The sequence below is a fragment of the Sorex fumeus genome, unplaced genomic scaffold, assembly GCF_029834395.1.
Source record: "Sorex fumeus unplaced genomic scaffold, SorFum_2.1 ptg000024l, whole genome shotgun sequence".
In the NCBI taxonomy this organism is placed as follows: Eukaryota; Metazoa; Chordata; class Mammalia; order Eulipotyphla; family Soricidae; genus Sorex; species Sorex fumeus.
In genome coordinates, this window is record NW_026606081.1 from 6,253,019 (window position 1) to 6,265,547 (window position 12,529).

General features: G+C 45.0%; 1 protein-coding gene across 1 annotated transcript; it reads left to right on the forward strand.

Annotated features, from left to right (window-relative positions):
* Positions 1-9,730: 9,730 nt before the first annotated feature.
* Positions 9,731-10,633, forward strand: ZFP42 (ZFP42 zinc finger protein). The gene has a single exon (XM_056114273.1). The coding sequence runs from the start codon at positions 9,731-9,733 to the stop codon at positions 10,631-10,633; it is 903 nt and encodes a 300-aa protein (XP_055970248.1).
* The last annotated feature ends 1,896 nt before the right edge of the window (positions 10,634-12,529 follow it).

Consider the following 12,529-nt stretch of genomic DNA (forward strand, 5'->3'; position numbering starts at 1 on the left):
GGCTGGAGCGATAGCACAGCGGTAGGGCATTTGCCTTGCACGCAGCCAGCCCAGCCAACCTGGGTTCAGTTCCTTGGCCCCTCTCGGAGAGCGCGGCAAGCTACCGAGAGTATCTCACCCGCATGGCAAAGCCTGGCAAGCAACCCGTGACATATTGAATATGCCAAACACAGTACCCGTGACGTATTGAATATGCCAAACACAGTAACAGCAAGTCTCAAAAAAATGGAGACATTACTGGGCCCGCTCAAGCAAATCAATGAACAACGGGAGGACTTTCTTTGTTTTCGTTTTGTTTATCATTTTTAAGGAAATGGTGAGTTTGCAATAGAAATAAATTGCCAAAATACAATTTAACAAAACTGGGTATGATACCATTAACAAAATAATGAATTTGACTAAAATTTTCCAGCAATATAAATTATTAATTGCTGACTGCCACCATCTCTGAGGTCAGCTGCCGGAGGCTGTTTCACAGGTGACTCAGCTGAATTTGGAGAAATTTAGTTTTCCTTGAGCTGGGTTCATACACAACAGATCACTTTCTCTAAGTGAACTTCTCCGGTGCTGTGGAAAGGAAAGATAAAGCAAAACAGAAGCAAAAATAATTTCCATAAGATGTAGCCTCTAGGGTCCAGAGAGATAGTCTCGCTGGTAAGGCACTTGCCATGCATGTGGCTGACCTGGGTTCAATTCCCAACATCCCATACAGACTCCAGGGTATCACCAGGTGATTCCTGAGAGTACAGCCAGGAGGAACTCTTGAGCACTGATGGTGTAGCCAAAAAAACAAAACAAAATCCCCCACCCCACAAAAGAATAGACTGTAAAATACACGTTAGGTTTTGGTTTCCAGAGCCACACTGCCACACAACTTCACCAAACTGAATCAGCGCTGTGGGAGAGGATTAGGAATGAATCTACTTGCTTGTAAGCATCATCACCAAGGTCAGAGAGTGACAAGAAAAGGTTATCTCCATGTATACTTATAAGAATCTCAAAAGAAGGGATGGGTATTTGATCATTGTAAAATTGAAACCCAAGCACAAAAATGTGTAAGTCTGTAACCGTACCTCATGATGTCTCACTATTAAAAAATTTTAAAAAAAAAGAATCTCAAAAGATAAAGTAGAAAAAAATAAACTAAAATCTTTATATATGTAAATCTATAATCTCTAAATATATGTGGCCCTGCACTGCAGGCTGTGGCCCTGGGAACCCCCAGCACACCAACAGATGGGCTGGGTGATGCCAGCAACACAGGCCCAAACAGCACCAGGTTTTCACCCTGAACCCCCTGCCTAGTGAGCCAAGAACCAGAGGAGAGGTGGAGAGGCCCCTGGTTCTGAAAAATATTGGGAGACCTCAAAAATAGATAGAGAAATTGAAAGATTGAAAAAACATACCAAATACCTGTACAGACATATGCATATACATATATATACGTATATGTGTATGTACGCATGTGTGTGTCTGTATGCATGTATGAGTAACATGACCAGAAAATTTTTACACTATTATAACCATAGCTCTGCACTGTAGCACTGTCCTCCTGTTGTTCATCGATTGGCTGGAGCAGGCACCAGCAACGTCTCCATTGTGAGAGCTGTTACTGTTTTTGGCGTATGGAATACACCACGGGGAGTTGCCAGGCTCTGCTGTGCCTGAAGGGTACTCTCAGTAGCTTGCCGGGCTCTCCGAGAAAGACAGAGGAATCAAACCCGGGTTGGCCGCGTGCAAGGCAAATGCCCTACCCGCTATGCTATCGCTCCAGGCCATTGTAACCATTAAATTAATTAAAGGCCCTGCCGTTGATCGTCGATTTGCTCGAGCGGGCCCAGTAACGTCTCCATTGGAGACTTTGTTGTTACTGTGTTTGGCATATCGAATACTCTCGGTAGCTTGCCGGGCTCTCCGAGAGGGATTGTAACCATAATACAATAAATTACAATAAAAAAATCTTAAAATTATTTTTTAAAGTTTGGAAAGAACGGTCTACTCAAAATACACTGATAGACTGATTTACTAAAAGTTTTTGGCTTTAGTCCACTGGGCCTGTCATCTCCATGCTTAAAATCACCCTCTGCAGTGCTGGGTGACATGAGGGCATAGAAGAGACCTTGGGTGCTGGGACTGAACCAGTTCCACCTGCATACAAAGCAGGAGTTATCTCTTCTTTGAGCTATCTCTCTGGCCTGAAGCCCAATTCCTTTTTTCCTGTTTCTGGTTTTTGAACCACACTGCAGTGGTGCTCAGGGCTTATTCCAGGCACTGCCCTCAGGGGTCACTCCTGGCCCGTTTGGAGGACCCCACGGAGTATCCAGGATCCAACTCTGGTCGGCTGCAACACGAGGGCCTGCCCGCTGTCCTTTGTCCCCCTAAAGCCTGATTTCTTATTGAAACTAACCATGGACAGTCTTAGTGGGGAAGCTGCTCTGAGAACAAGCCTCTGAAGATTCGAAAAACCAAGCGAGAAATCACAGAGAGCAAGAAAGTAATTTCTTACCATTTCTACCGTCAGAGATTCCTTTGCAAAAAGTATGTTCTCCAACTCCTTGCAAACTGGCATTACTAGGAAGGGAAATCAGGTAATAATACACATAAAAATAGTTTCTTTAGTTTCATCAAAAATAATCTTTCACTTTCCAACTTCACGAGTTAGATGTACTCTAAAACCAAATATAAAAATAGAAACTACGAAGAACCACTCCCAGACTGAGGGGAAGTTTCAAGAAAAAAAAAAAATCAGGGTTTTCCAAGAATAGCTGAGATCAGCACCAGGAGGATTACTCCATAGCTCAGAGGCCAGCCGGGCATTCTTGGGGAAAGGGCAGCTCAGCTAGAGAAGGGAGCACCAAATAAAGGGTGTTTGCAGGATCCTCCCAGGAGGGGAGATGCATGTTGACAGTAGACTATGGACCAAACATGATTGCCACTCAATGCCTCTTTTGCAGACTACAACACCCCAAAGGAGAGAGAGAACAAAAGGGAATGCCCTGCCACAGAGGCAGGGTGGGATGGGGGGGGGGGGGGGGATGCGGGTGGGAGGGATACTGGGATTATTGGTGGTGGAGAATGTGCACTGGTGCAGGGATGTGTATTTGATCATTGTATAACCAAAACCCAAGCACAAAAAATTGTAAGTCTACCACTATACCTCGAGGTATTTCACTAATTAAAAAACAAAAAAAAATCAGGGTTTTTTGGTTTTTTTCCCCCTCAGGTCACACCCTGCGATGTTCAAGGGTTACTCCTGGCTCTGCACTCAGGAATGAACTCCTGGCGGTGCAAACGGGATGATGCCTGGATGCCAGGGATGCCAGATGGGATGCCAGATGGGATGCCAGATGGGATGCCAGGGATCAAACCGGGGTTAGCCTCATGCGAGGCAAACGCCCCACCCCCTCCCTGCACTATGGCTTGGGGCGCCCAAATTCAGGTTTTTCAAGATTGATTTAGTTTTGACTTTAATGGTCCGTGCGTCTCAAAGCACCATCCAACTTCGCTGGAGCAGAGCCCGCGGCGGCGAACATGGCATCTCTCCAGGCGAGTGGCGGTTCCTTTTAAGAGCGGCATTAATGGCCGGCCGAGGCAAGGCAGTAATGGCGGCCACAGGCTTTGCACCAGCAGCTGGAGGTGGGCGGGAACCTGGAGCAGAAACCAGGAAGAGGAAAGATGTGCACGGAGGGGAAACCAGTTCCTAGCGGGAAAGGCGGGGAGGCTCTTCCGGGATATTCCATACGACATCAACTCGATTCTTCTTAGGGTTCGACAGACAGTCACAGGCTGCCTCGCTGCTGCTAAAGCCAAGCGACTGGAATCCATGGAACTCTGTAAATATGGCGGAGCAGACCAAGGAAATGGGAGCATAACGGCTCTCCCAGCGAAAGGCGGGCCTTAACTGGAGCGGCAGCCAATCGGAACCCTGGGTCTGCGAGGCCACACCCACCCACGACCACGCCCTCTCGCTTCCGTTGTTTCCCTGAGCCATGAATGGTGCGCAGCACCTGTCAGTCAAAGAGACGGCGGCATCTAATTGGCCAGTGTCGGGGCCCCAGGGCTACTTCTGCCGTTGGGCTGCCGAGGACCAGCTGCTTCCACTCCGGGCTCGGAGGCAGCGGAGGCCGCCAAGGCTGGGACGCATCGTTTGATTGCAGGTAAATTCCGGCTTCTTTTGCACAATTTTTTTTTTTTGCATTTTTTTTTTAAACTGTGGGCTCAGGGGGAGGAGGGGGGGCGTAATTCGAGTTTTCTGCCTAGAATATGCGCTTTTAGACGTGGACCCCAGGAAAGGCACGAAGAGAAGTGTTCGGTGGTCCCAGGACCCTCGGTCAGTTTAGACAGCCCGCAGCATTCAGTCCGGCCCAAACTTTAAAAAAAAAAAAATAAAAAAAAACAGCTAACTGTCTAAAATAAAAACTTCGAAGGAAGCAGATGCCCGATTCCCAATTTCCTTGCAGTTCTCGCCCCCTCCCTTTCGTTCCAAAAAAAAAAATATTATTAGCGCAAACGGTAGGTCTGTTTGATATCAAAATATTTCAATGATTTATGAAGAATCACGTGAACCTGTTTTCCGTGGGAGCTGGGGGTGACCCTAGAATCGCCAGTTGTTTTTTTTTTTTTAAAAAAACTAGGATCGTTCATTCTTTGTTGGGGTTTTTTTGTTGGGTTTTTTTGTTTTTTTTTGGTTTTGTTTGCTCAGGGATCGCACCTGGAGGGGCTCAGGCGACCCCCAGGGGGTGCGGAGGAGGCGAGAACCAACCGGGGTCAGCTGCGTGCAAGGCTGCCAGGCTGCCAGGCGAGCGAGACCTGCGGGACTTGTCAGGTCATTAGCGCTTAGGGCCCCCTCCGCGGTGGCGCCCTTTGATTCCTTTGGCCCCCTCTGCTGGGGGTCTCAGACCCCCCCAAGGGCCTCTTCCGGGATGACTGAGGCTGCCGGGGGGGGGGGGGGGGGGGGGGGGGGGGGTCGCCTGCCCGCCCGCCCACGCCGCTCCCCTCCTCCCCTGGCGCTGCCCTCCCCCGACCTCCACTCTTGGACGCTGCATTCCAGGCGAGGGAGCCCCCGAGAGGGTCGCCAGGGGGTGCGGGAAGGGGAGGCTCCTGCTGGCCAAGCCCCCGGGGGCTTGCAGCCTCCATTTCGCCCCCTCCGGGACTCGTGGGAGGCCCCTGCTAAATGGCGCCGGGTCCCTGGCTCGCCTGCATGCCCATTGCAGCTTCTTGGGGGGGTGGGAAAAAGAACGACCCTTCTCCCACCGGCTGCACTAAGCACCCGTTTTTTGTTTTTTTTTGGGTTTTTTTGGTTTTTTTTTTTTTTGGTCTTTTGCTATTTTTTTTTTGTGGTTGTGTGTTTGGTGGTTGGTTTTTTTTTTTTTTTTTTTTGGCTAGGGCTTGACTGCCATCCTTTGCAAAATGGCCGCAGTTACTTTTCCTGTTGAAGTTTTTTTTTAGTTTTGTATTTTTTTTTTAATAGCATTTTTCTCACCTATTTTGTTTACTTCCTCCCCAAAGTAAGGCTCTGTTTAGCTCTTAACGACTTAACGACCCACCTGGATAAAAGCTCTCCAGGTCTGGATGTTTCTGGGTTTTTTTTTGTTTTCTTTTTTGTTTTTTTTTTTGTTTTTGCTTACACCTGGCCATGCACAGGGGTTCCTCCTGGCTCATGCACTCAGGAGTTACTCCTGGCAGTGCTCAGGGGACCCTATGGGATGCTGGGAATTGAACCCAGGGCGTGCAAAGCCAATGCTCTACTCACTGGACTATCGCTTTGGCCCGGGGTAAGAACAATTTTTTTTTCCTTTTTGGGTCACCTGGCAATGCGCAGGGGTTCCTCCTGGCTCATGCACTCAGGAATTACTCCTGGCAGTGCTCAGGGGACCCTATGGGATGCTGGGAATCGAACCCAGGTGGCCGTGTGCAAGGCAGACGCCCTACCCGGCTGTGCTATTGCTCCAGCCCCATGTTTCTGTCTTTTTCCACTGCTGCTGTAGGGTCAGCGCCAGAAACAATTGATAACTGAATATTTGTCCCATGATTGAGCAAGGAAATGATACGCTGCTGCTCCTGGAAGTGCTTCGATCTCTTCATGAGAAATGAGAAATTATGCCATGAAGTGTCCATGTACCTTCCCGATTTTGTTCTCCATTCTGCGTTTACTCAGTCAAGTGTTTATGCGGTTCTTTCCAAGAGGGAATATACTTACAGAAACAGAAATTTCCCCATAATTCGCATTTCCATTGTAAGTGTCACTCTTAAAGCTTTCGCATTGGAAAAAGAAATGATATTCAGAGGTGCTGTCAAATAGGAATCTTGGGAAGGTAAGGATTCTGTGGTTCCTTGGCAAATTAAAAAAAAAAGAAATGACCTGTTTTCAATCCTGATCTTCTAATTGGTATTTTTCTGGATGCTGCCTTGAGCATCATTGATTGCCGAGCTTAAGATTAGGATGTATTCGGATAAAACTAACACATGTGTATCAATTCATTTCATTAGATAAATGCACTGCTGCTGGGAAGAAGTGAATTAGAGCAAAAGAGACCCAGGCTCTCCTGCAGCTTTCTTCAAAGTAAGTAGAGAGACTTCAGTAATGCAAAGAAACGGATCTCTATAAAAATCAGAAGCAAGTGAAACGTTTAGCTCGAGGACGGAAAACCATGGTATCACGTGAAACTGACCAGAGGAGGTGGCGTTTGAACAAAGATGATCTTAATGTGGAAGTGCAATAAACCAGGGAGGGAGAGCCTTTACTTAATCAGTGGCCGTGGAGGGCATACTTAATTGAGAGCAGAGAGCATGTGCAGTAGGGCTAGAGGCTCATGCCCCTGTACTGAAAATTGAAATAGAAGACTGGAGATGCTGTGAGATACATTTGAAGAGAAAGGCAGAAACCAAATCAAACTGTAATTATTTTAAATGGAATCATCTGAGAAGGGAGATTGTGTATCACTAAACCCAAGATTTAGACCAATTACTAGTCATTCTGCTGCGGAGGTACTATATTGATACTCATTGATTCAAAATTTATTTTTAGCTTCAGGAACTAGATTTTTTAAGGCAAATATTCCTAGGTATAATCTTTCTGGTTTATTTCAACTTTTAGAAGACAGAATAAACACTGCTAGTTTAAAAAAAATTAATGGCACTTTTAAAAATGCACCTCAGGGGCCCAGAGTGATGGTGCAGCGGGTAGGGCTCTTGCCCTGCACGTGAAACCCGGGTTCAATACCCAGCACCCCATATAGTCAACGGAGCCCAACCAGAAGTGATCCCTGAGCACAGAGCCAGGAGTAAACCTTGCGCTGGATATGGTCCCAAAACATATATGGCCCAGAGTGATGGTACTGTGCGCAGGGTGTTTGCCTTGCATGCAGGGGACCTGGGTTTGTTCCCCTTGATCCCCGGCATCCCACGTGGTCCTCTGGGTAGAGCCTCCAGTAACTCCAGAGCGGTACTGGGTATGGCCTCCAAAATAACAGAATAAAAACATACAGTCAAATGGAGCTTAATGGGGCTGACTATATGCCTTGCATGTTCTGGTTTCAATACCTGGTACCAAATGGTTCCCTGAACATTGCTAGAAGCAACTCAGCACTGACTCAAGAGTGCCCCTGAGCTCTGCTGGGTGTCCCCAAAACAGGCAAATAATAACATAATTACAACGTGTTGGTGCCACTTTTTTTCTTTTTGGGTCACACCTGGCGGTGCTCAGGGGTTCCTCATGGCTCTACACTCAGGGGACCATATGGGATGCTGGGAATCGAACCTGGGTTGGCCGTGTGCAAGGCAAATGCCTTACCCGCCGTGCTATTGCTCCAACCCCAGGGTTCATGCCATTTTGACAAGAAAAGTGTGCTTTCAGTTGCTAAGGAAAAAGTTTTAAGTTGTGTGTGTGTGTGTGTGTGTATGCACACTGTGTGTGTATACAAAAAAAAAGAAAGTAAATTGTTTGTATTTTGAGACCACACCGAGCACCGCCGGGTGGGCTTGCTTACTCCTGGCTCTGCGCTCAGGGATCACTCCTGATGGACTAAGGACCAAATGCATTGCTGGAGATTAAACGGGTTTGCTACATGCAGGGCAGGCACTACCTCTTAGCTTCAAATCTAGTTCCTGAGTATATTACCTCTGTAATATCATTCCAGCCCCAAATATGTTTATATATGTATAAGTAAAATATAAAATATATATAACGAAAATAGATCATATAATAAGTTGAAATATAATCATATCTAATGTATTTCTAATATATCAGGTGATTTTAAATGCCTTCCTTGGCAGTTGAGAAAGCATGCTCTTTCTGTGTATATTTTGACTAAATGTAGATGGCATGTCACTTTTAATTGTAAAAATGAGGTTACCAAGCAGTGAGATGGTGGAGGGAGAAGGAAGATACAGAGTAGAAGTGAGACACAGGCAGGATCTTCTACATCTAAACCATAAACATCAACAGCATTGCAGCATTGTTGCCTAAAGCACTCTAGAATGACTAATCTTTATTTTTTCAGGCAGTTAATTTTATTTCCTATTTTGTTACGTGGGGCCAGGACACAAAGCAGGGCCTCCTGTATGTAACACAAGTGTTCTTCTGCTGCCCTTTCACTGTATTGGATCTGCCCCCTTGGAAAAGCCTGTGGGGCTGGAAATAGCTCGGAGCTGGAGAGCGTGCCTTTAGGCACACGATGCCACGAGTTGTAGGACTTGGACCCATCCGCACTCCTGCTCTAACTGCTTCTGAGACTTCAGACCAAGAGTCCCTTCAGAGCTCTGAGCACTGCAGGGCCGGTTTGCTCCAAAAAGTATTCAATTGATTTTGATTCTTTTGGGGGGGGTGGGAGGCAGAGGGTCACTTCCTGCTGTCCTCAGGATTGCTGCCAACAGGGACCAGCCTGACCTGCGGTACTTTCTCCCTGGCTCTCATTTTTGTTCTCACTTTTTACAGCCAGTTACCAGGACAAGAAAATTAAATGCTAATTAATAATGCAATTGAAACATTAAGCCAAAAGTTCTTAGTAGAATTGTATAACCTTGCTCCCGAGTCCCATTACTTATATCCTCTTAAGAATGGATACATTGGGCCGGGCCACTTGCCTTGCATGCAGCCAACCTGTTTTCCATCCCCGGCACCATATTTTGGTCCCCTGGGCACCACCAGTTTTGGGGTGTGCACGGTGGGGAGTGGTTTGTTGCTTGGTTTGATTGGTTTAGTAGTGGGGCCACAGCTGGCAATACTCTGGGGTAACTCCTGGCAATGCTGAGGGGCCATATGGGGATCAAGCTCGGTTCTGCCACATGCAGAGAAAATGCCCTACCCACTATACTGTCACTTTGGCCTCATTGCGGGGGTTTTGTTAGTTTGGGCTTTCGGTTTGGGTTTTGGCTTTTTGTTTGTTTTGGACTGTTTATTGATGCATTTTAACCCTTGAGTCACCTAGAGCAGGGTTAGCATGCTCGAGCGCCAGGATCAGAAGGGAAGTCAGGTAACTTGTAGGATAGGAAGACACAGGTAAAATCTTTATTATGATCTATGTCTTGTATCAGTCGTTCAGCATGTTCATTTGTTTCTGGGTGCTTCTCTGAGGTCATATGGCTTAAATGTTAATGTTGCAGCATATTTGAAGTAATGGTTCCTGTGTTAACAGGTGATTCCTGAAGACAGCTGACGCAGATCTCTACTACGTGGGAGAGATTGATAACTCTTGGTGCACAGCTTCAAGGAGGAAGCCTGCAGGGCAACATGGATCAGCAGCTGAACAGCAAAGCATGGACATGTGATTGGAAAGGGCAGGGAAGAGCAGCCTCCGGTGGGACTAAGCGTCGCCCAGTCCAGCAAGCAGAGGTGGAACCATTCACAGTGACATGGGATTTACAGGATGAAGATGTCCACTCTGAGACCAGCTTTCAGACCGGAAAGGCAGGAGAGGATTCCTTCTCTGATTGTTACATAGAATGCATAATTAGAGGTGAGTTTTCAGAACCCATTCTGGATAAGGACATACTTCTGAAGTCCTTTGCACCAGAGCAAGAGCTTTCTCGACAGGTTCTTGCAGCGAGCTCTTTCATTGAACATTCTTTGGGATGCAATACAGTAGAGGCAAAACAAGCACTTTCTCCACAGAGTGCTGGAGAGAATTCACTTGTTAAGTATTCTGGATACGCGGCAGGCATAAATTTCAATGTGGCTCCTGGAGGAATACCTAGCATGGATGTACCAGTTCCTAAGAAGCTTGCTAAATTGATGCCAAAAGGAAATATAAATACAGAGCACGCTGTGCCAGAAAATATTTGCCCTCAGCATGGATGTGGCAAAAAGTTCAAAGATAAAGCATCCCTGAAAAAACATGTCCGTACTCACGGGCCCCGAGATAACGTGTGTGCTGAATGTGGAAGGGCATTTTTGGAGAAGTCAAAACTAAATAGACATTTCCTGATTCACACTGGAGAGAGGCCGTTTCAGTGCACCTACGAAGGGTGTGGGAAACGCTTTGCCCTGGACTTCAATTTGCGTACACATGTGCGCATCCACACCAATGAGAAATACTATGCGTGTCCCTTTAAAGGCTGTAAGAAGAAGTTTGTGCGGTCAGATAACCTGAAACTTCATGTCTTAACTCATGAAAGCACCAAGGAGGATCAGTGAGACAGAAGATGGAAAACAGGACAGTCATCAATGAGTGACTGGGACCAGACATGTGAATGATTATGCTTTCTGTGAAAAATTTCTTCCACCAATATTATAATCCTTGAAGCCAAATTTTTTGATACTGCAAATATGTTCCTATAGCTTGATAGCATTCTAAGAACATTTTGAACGAAGGTGGTGGGCATCTGATGGGAAACTCTGTAACAAACTTACTTCAAAAACAATCTCTACAACATATTGAACTGGATGGCTAGATATGAAACTTGCTTTTGTGGAATGTAAATAAGAAATTCGTGTCAATGTTTAACTTGTAGTTTCCAGTTTAATTTTTTTGCCTTTTAGGAATATACTTTATGCTGCCTATAATGATGATAGAGAATGAAAAATTGTCAGACTCTGAATAAATAGATAAGTAAAGGTTTTCCAAAATTTATTCTTAAAATAATTTTCCTGGGGTCAGAGTGATAGTAGGGTATCGCCAACCCAAGTTAGATCCTCAGAATCCCAGGAGTGATCCCTGACTGCAGAACCAGGAGGTAAGTCCTGAGCACTGCTTTATGAGACCCAGAAAACAAAAAATCATTTTCCTTATTGTAACAAGGTATTTTAAAATGATAAACCTACTATAAGTATATGGTTATTGGATAGTGTCAGTGATTTGAATCCCTCTTAGATATTTTTCAAATAAAAGAGTCAGGGATGTGACAATAGAGAGCATGCCTCGTATGCATGAGAACCTGGGTTCAATATCTACCCCGCGAAAAAATAAATCCAGAAAGGAAAATAAAAATCACTAAATCTTCATTTAAAAATCCAAAATTACATTTAAAAGTGTGATTTATAGCTTGCAAAACATTGTATAATTTGACAGTTCTGTATGGGGGAAGGGGAAGGGATAAGGGGATTATCTTTCTACATAGTTACAGTATATTTCATGGATATTTTTGGAGGGTGTTTGCAAGTGACCTATTGGTTTTCTCCCTGCTGCTTGTCATCATTCCTCTCTCGAGATGACCTCTTACGAGGATACCAGTCATGGCTGGACTTAATAGCTGAACATATCTGTTCTTAATGTTTACTGATTTCCTCTCTCAAGACCTGATCTCCAAATAAAGCCACATTAAAGATAACACTAGGAACCAGAATTTCAACATGAATTTGTCAGGGGTGGGGATATACAGATCAACCATGGCATGCATTGTTTTGGAGTACATGAAGTCTATTTCTAGAACTATTCCACAGAGATAGTTTCAATGATAACGTTTGCTTAAGGATGTTAACTGAAGCACATATTTAATAGCAATGCATTCAGATAGTTTAAATCTCCACTAAAAAAAAACCAGTTGTGTTCATCAGAATACTTCCATTCAATACAAAATGCACAAGGATTTTTGGTGTTTTTTTTTTTTTAGTCTTAGAATTTTTGTGGAAGTATGCTTAATGGAACTATAAGAGGAAAGTTTCACAGCTTAAGGGCAGTCACAGAAAGGAGGAAAGTTGCTTTAAATAGATGAGACTGAATCTAGTGTATATATACTGTGGGGGGAAAATTGTAGAGAAACTGCTTAAATATTCTGAAAAATGGAATTATTCGGAGGTGGTTGATGAGAATAAAACTATTATCTCTAACATAGAAATTAATATATGTTATATAAGAACATTAGTCCCTGATTAGTTTATGGGGGTTTTTTTTGGGGGGGAGGGGATTCAGTACTGATCAGATAATGTAATCAGCTAAATACTTTAGGGTCTTTAGTTGGGGGGACACACCCAGCAGTATTTAGGATTTACTCTTTGCACTGAGGAATCACTCCTGGCTGACTTGGGACCATACAGGGTGCCAGGGATCAAATCTGTATTGACCTCATGCTAGACAAGCATTTTACCCACTGT